This window comes from Phaseolus vulgaris, chromosome 6, assembly GCF_000499845.2.
Source record: "Phaseolus vulgaris cultivar G19833 chromosome 6, P. vulgaris v2.0, whole genome shotgun sequence".
Lineage (NCBI taxonomy): Eukaryota > Viridiplantae > Streptophyta > Magnoliopsida > Fabales > Fabaceae > Phaseolus > Phaseolus vulgaris.
Genome location: NC_023754.2, coordinates 18,405,195 through 18,411,194, shown reverse-complemented (window position 1 = coordinate 18,411,194; position 6,000 = coordinate 18,405,195). Strand labels below are relative to the sequence as shown.

The window sequence follows — 6,000 nt, the reverse complement described above, 5'->3', positions numbered from 1 at the left end:
GATGGTAAAGGTTGAGAGTAGTTTGTATAAATAAAATAGATGCGTTTACGACTTCTCCAACTCAATGCACCAAACCATGAACAAATCCACGGTGCCGTCATACACTACTTCTTCGCCGCGAAAAGCCAAACGCTGATTCGTAAAACATAAGAAGCCGTTTTTTTGGACTGTGTCTGTTTTCCTCCAAACACTCCCTATTTCCTCCATTCCATTTTCATCATTTCGTTAACATTCTTGCGTCGGTGACGGTGAGTTTCATCAATCATTTTGTTCTCCACGCACTCTTTCTCTCTCTCAAACAAAGTGAACTTAGAAGATCATATACTGTTTGATTGTTTCAGAACGGTGGAGGTTCATGACTTGGTTGAAGCTATTACGCGTGCTTCTGGCGTTGCTGTCTCTGCTATTCTCCTTCACCATGGAACCTGTTTGGTGTTCCACTCTCAACTCAGAAGGTGACTCTAAATTTCAATGCACTATCGCCCTAATCATTGCTGATCCTCTTTTCTTAAGGTTGTTGCATGTTTTTTTAAAGGAAATAAATTTTTATTTTTCTCTCATTTCCATTTTACAACTTTTTATAATAATAAAATATTATGTTTTGTTAATAAAAATTAATATAATTTGTTTTGAAATAAAATAATAATATATTTGGTTGAGTAAAGAAAGTGAAAAACAATTGAGAGTGTTAAAGTATTTTTTTTAGTGTTATTTCGAGATTCATCAGATGAGATGGGTTTTGATATTGTTTTTTACGAAAATGATTCTTTGAAAATTTATAGGCTATTATAAAAATTTTAATGTGATGGATTTAAAAATAAATATATATAATAAAAGATATATTTATAATTAAATGGTATGGAAATTATTAAAATAATAATATTGTTGTTTATAAAAATGGGTGTAGAAAAGAAAGTATTTGTGAATGTATCAAAAGTTCATTTTTAGGTGAAGTACTTTTTCTCTTTCCATTTTTTTTTTCTTTTTCCAGTCTGTTTCAAGTTTAAATGGAGAAACCATTAGAAAGTCTTGTATAAACTCTTAAAAAAATACAAAAAATTTAAGTTGATTATGCATAAATGGAAATTATATATATATCATAACTGTCTGATGGTTTCTCTTTTAAGTTTTTTTTTAAGATCAAATTATATTTTTGCCTGTTTTTTATATTAAAATGTTAATTTTAGGTGATGTGACATATGACTAACTTGAGTTAACAGAAATTTTTTAATGGATAAAATGAAGCTTTTAATTTTTACTTTTGAGATTAAATTTTAAAAAAATGAAAAATCGAATTAACTTTTATAAGTAGCCTATTTAAAAATATTATTTTTTATAATTAACATGATTAAGACATGATTGTACACATACTAGAAGAACGGCTTTCAAATATTCTACTTTTGAAGAAACTAAGAAAAAAAAAAACTGATAAAGTGAAGATGTGTGTGTGCAGGGTTGGCTCTGGAAAAGATGAGGGAGAAAGTGGTGAGAGATCCATTGGGTGGTTTATGGAGTTGGAATAGAGGAGTGGTTCATCACTGTTCCTGGTTTGGAGTACAGTGCTCCCATGGCAATGTTGTATCCTTGTATGCAACCTCTTACCTTTTCTCTTCATATCAATTTGCTTTTCACCTCTTCCAAACTCTTTACTTTGTATTTGGATAATGAAAAACATTTCAAGAGAATTAAGCTTCATACCACAACTTAGTTGAAATTAAATTTTTGAAAATTTCTTTAATTTTTTATTTTTCACAGTACTTTCTAAGAACATGCATGCTATAGTAATTTAATCCTACATTTGATGTTCATGGAATATTTTCCTTGGTGATGGTTTTAGTTAAGGATGCTATATTTACTCTTTCTTTCTAAGATATTATTGTTAGGTTAATCTACAATTTAGTGTTGTTTTTATTTTTTAAATATAAATAATAACACACAAAAATGTCAAAGAACGACTTGTTATATATTCATGATATATTGAGAATTAGTTCCATGATCAAATCATTTATGTACCATTTTTGGTAAGATAAATAAATACTATCAGAAAATTATGAAATAGAAATCAGATAAAAAAATAATTAGTTATTATAATAAATAAATTAGAGACTATTTTAGAAACTAAAAGAAATAGTTTCTAAATTAGTTTATATTATTGTTAAATAGTTTCTAAATTGATATTTAATTAGTTACCCATGTTTTAAATACAAATTATCTAGATTCTAAATTTGGTAGCAAAACTTTGGTTGTTAATTAGATACCAGTTTAGAAACCATTTAACAATAATATAAGCTAATTTAGAAACCATTTAACAATAATATAAGCTAATTTAGAAACCATTTAACAATAATAGAAGCTAATTTAGAAATCATTTAACAATAATAGAAGTTAATTTAGAAATCAAAAAAAAATTTAGTCTAAAAAATGGTATCTATTTTAGTCATTATAGTAACTAATTATTTTTAGTTTTTAAAATTGGTTTCTATATATGATTTTTTTTGTAACGAAAGAATAAATAGTTAATTATTTTATGTTACAACGTAGAAGGAGGAAATAATTTTTTTAGTAAAATGTGAGTTCACGAGGAGATAAACAGAGAATATGAAAAAAAAATTATGTTTTTAGAATTTATAACTTTAAACAATTAAAATATTCACATAAATTTTTAAAATTTTATTTTTTTATTCTAAAAAAGTCTATTATTCTCTTAATTCTTCATTTAAACAGAAAGATAAATAATATTCACCATTGTAAAAAATCTTCTGTGTGAAAAGTTATTAAAATTAGTCTACACTTACAATGTCTTGAATTGAGTGGCTATAGAAATATACATGTTTATTTCCAGTTCCTGCCTCAAGAGTTATTCATCTCGCAGGAACTTGAAAGATCTATGTCTCCAGGGAACACTAGCACCAGAAATTGGAAAGCTAGTTCACATAAAATCAATGTAAGAACATATGTACCTGCCAAAATGAACCATGACTAAATATTAGGAAAATTTCAACAATCCTTGGAATCACTATGCAGTATTTTGCGCAACAACCATTTCCATGGAGAAATCCCTAAGGAAATACTACAGCTAGAGGAGCTAGAAGTTCTTGACTTAGGATATAACAACTTCAGTGGACCATTTCCATCTGAAGAACTTGGCAGCAATCCATCCTTGATTACCTTGTATGTTGAAACTTTCATGCAAAACATATATTTTATTTATGTATATCCTTGATTACCTTGTTAGTCGATAAATTATCAAATTTGTACTGCAGTTTATTGGACAACAATGACCATCTTGCTTACTTAACTCCGGAAGTGTATAAGCTCGAGAGATTTTCTACTGGTGCTAGTGCTACCTCTAGAGAAGCATGTGTTACCAAATCAAATATCAGGTAAGCTAGCAATCATGCAGCAATCAGAAAAGGTTGCAGATTTTGCGTCAACAAGACTAGTCATGTGCCTGTGGCTGAATTAAACTTTGCTTTTGCTTTACATAGCTTCTATATACAGCATGGATTTTATATGATTCTTTTCTTTTCTTGTAAGTCTAATGTAGTGATGATTAGGTGTCATCATCAACTGTTGGGTACTTGATGCATAAGATTATGTTTAAAATTGCCTGCTTGTGACAGGCACATTGGCCAACATGGGGACACAGCACACATAAGGAAACTTCTCCAAGCAGCAAATGGTGCTGAGAGGGGTGATGATGACAAAGACACTCTTTCACCATCACCATCACCTTTGCCCTCTACACTATCACCACTTTCAGAGCCTTTCTCACCATCACCATCAGAGAGTCCCTCAGATTCTCCAACATCTCCAGAACTATCCCCCTCACCATCTCCATCTCTCTCCAGTTTCTTTTTCTCTCTTTCACCCTCACCTTCACCTGTGGCAGCACCAACTCCAGAGGCAAATCCACCTATGCTTGTGTCCGCACCACCACAGTCCAATTGGGTTTCAATGCCTTCTCCTGCTTCATCTGCAAACACTTCAAACACAAACCAGCACAATGTGATTATATGGTCCACAGTCGGGTGCTTCTCCTTGATTTTGGTGTCAGCCATTGTTTTTCTTTTCTTCAGAAGTAACAAGGTTGTCACTGTAAAACCTTGGGCCACAGGGTTGAGTGGCCAGCTTCAGAAAGCATTTTTAACAGGTAATCGGTGCTCATATTTACTTTACTACATCATTGACCAGCTCAGCTAAAGATTTCAAACTGAAAAATGCTTGTTAACTACTAACAATAAAGTTTATGTTCTAGCATTTCCATCCTTTACAAGTACTTTGTTATTTGAAATGGTGTACTCATTGAGCATGTATTGATTCAGGTGTTCCGAGTCTGAAAAGAACAGAACTTGAAGTAGCTTGTGAGTATTTCAGCAACATTATTGGTTCACTGCCTGATGGGACTATTTATAAGGGGACTCTCTCCAGTGGAGTTGAGATAGCTGTAGTATCCTCTGCAGTGACTTTATCCCAAAACTGGTCCAAAAATCTGGAAACTCAATTCCGAAAGAAGGTAGGCAGGCAACAAAGGTAGAAAATGTGCCACACTTGCCTGGTTTTAGCTCTCAACCTTTTCCTTTTTCATGATTTCAGCTAGCGATGTTGTCAAGAATTAACCACAAAAATTTTGTGAATCTAATTGGATATTGTGAAGAGAATAAGCCATTTACAAGGATGATGGTTTTTGAGTATGCTCCAAATGGAACTCTATTTGAGCATCTACACAGTGAGTGCTGTTTTGTTCAAAATTTACTTGCATGGTTATATAAACGAGCATGTGCTTTAAGAATCATCGCAACTTAGCATGCATCTTTTATGGTGTATCTTTCTCATATTACTTGATACTTTGAAAGAAGTTATTAACATGGCTTATCATCAATTTCTTACTAATCAGTTCTATGACACATTGAAAGTTTTTTGAGTTTATGTACTAGCAATTATAATTGTGTTGATAGCATTCATGCACGTCTTGCAGTTAGAGAAGCAGAAAGACTAGACTGGGGAATGAGAATAAGGATAGCTATGGGAATAGCTTACTGTCTGGAGCACATGCATCAGCTGACACCACCCATTGCCTATAAAAATATACTATCTTCCTCTATATATCTGACTGAAGATTATGCTGCTAAATTATCAGACTTCAGTTTCTGGACTGACATAGTCTCTACAAAGAAGAGTTCTGAAGCCGCACAGCTCGTAGAAACTGCTCCAGAATATATCAAGGCCAATGTTTACAGATTTGGAGTACTATTGTTTGAATTGATTACAGGAAGAATTCCCTTTGCAGTGGAGAATGGCTTATTTGAAGATTGGGCAGCAGAGTATATAAAGGGACAACCCTTGAGAGACGTGGTGGATTCAAACCTGAACTCTTTGCAAGCAAATGAAATCGAGAAATGGGAAGAAGTGATTAACAGCTGTGTAGATCCTGATCCAGAAAAACGACCAACTATGAGGGAGGTTACTTCTAAGTTGAAGGAAATCACCACCATAGGACCTGATGGAGCAACTCCAAAAGCATCTCCTCTTTGGTGGGCAGAAATAGAAATTATGTCCACTGACTTAAGTTCAGACGTGAATCCATAACTCCAAATGAAAAATATTTCTTTCGGGATAATAATCTGAGAAACAACTCTGAATTTGGAGTTTGATGCCATTTTTTAATTTTTATTTTCGAAGTTATGTTTTAGATTCTTGTTCTTTTGAAGCTAACTGAAGTAGGATGAACAGAAGAAACAACTTTTGTCTTGGTAGAACAATTTCATTTTGTAAATAGTTAAGGAATGAATCTGTTTTTATGCTTGTATAAATCAATTTTGCTTTTCTTTAGTGTGAAAAAGGCCAGGTGCAAGATAACTATGTTAGTTTGTAATGAGAAAGAAACAAGTCCCACTTTTTTGTCATGTGAAGACAAATTCAAGACTTCCATTGGGATATAGTTATGCCACCTAGGATAAGATATATATTATCTCATCTTTTCCATTGGGTATTATTCTT

General features: G+C 32.3%; 1 protein-coding gene across 1 annotated transcript; it reads left to right on the top strand.

Annotated features, from left to right (window-relative positions):
• LOC137831501 (inactive receptor-like serine/threonine-protein kinase At2g40270) lies at window positions 1–5,918 on the top strand. The gene is made up of 10 exons (XM_068639206.1): window positions 1–248; window positions 342–455; window positions 1,454–1,586; window positions 2,873–2,944; window positions 3,025–3,171; window positions 3,264–3,383; window positions 3,624–4,153; window positions 4,326–4,516; window positions 4,597–4,729; window positions 4,979–5,918. The coding sequence occupies exons 2-10, from the start codon at window positions 356–358 to the stop codon at window positions 5,587–5,589; spliced, it is 2,037 nt and encodes a 678-aa protein (XP_068495307.1). The 5' UTR covers window positions 1–248; window positions 342–355; the 3' UTR covers window positions 5,590–5,918.
• The last annotated feature ends 82 nt before the right edge of the window (window positions 5,919–6,000 follow it).

Excerpts from the sequence above, each read along its gene's own strand:
- LOC137831501 (XM_068639206.1), top strand. The coding sequence starts at position 356 with ATGACTTGGTTGAAGCTATTACGCGTGCTTCTGGCGTTGCTGTCTCTG. Across the intron at positions 1,587-2,872 it reads CATGGCAATGTTGTATCCTT|GAACTTGAAAGATCTATGTC; the intron begins GTATGCAACCTC and ends TTCATCTCGCAG. Across the intron at positions 2,945-3,024 it reads CTAGTTCACATAAAATCAAT|TATTTTGCGCAACAACCATT; the intron begins GTAAGAACATAT and ends ATCACTATGCAG.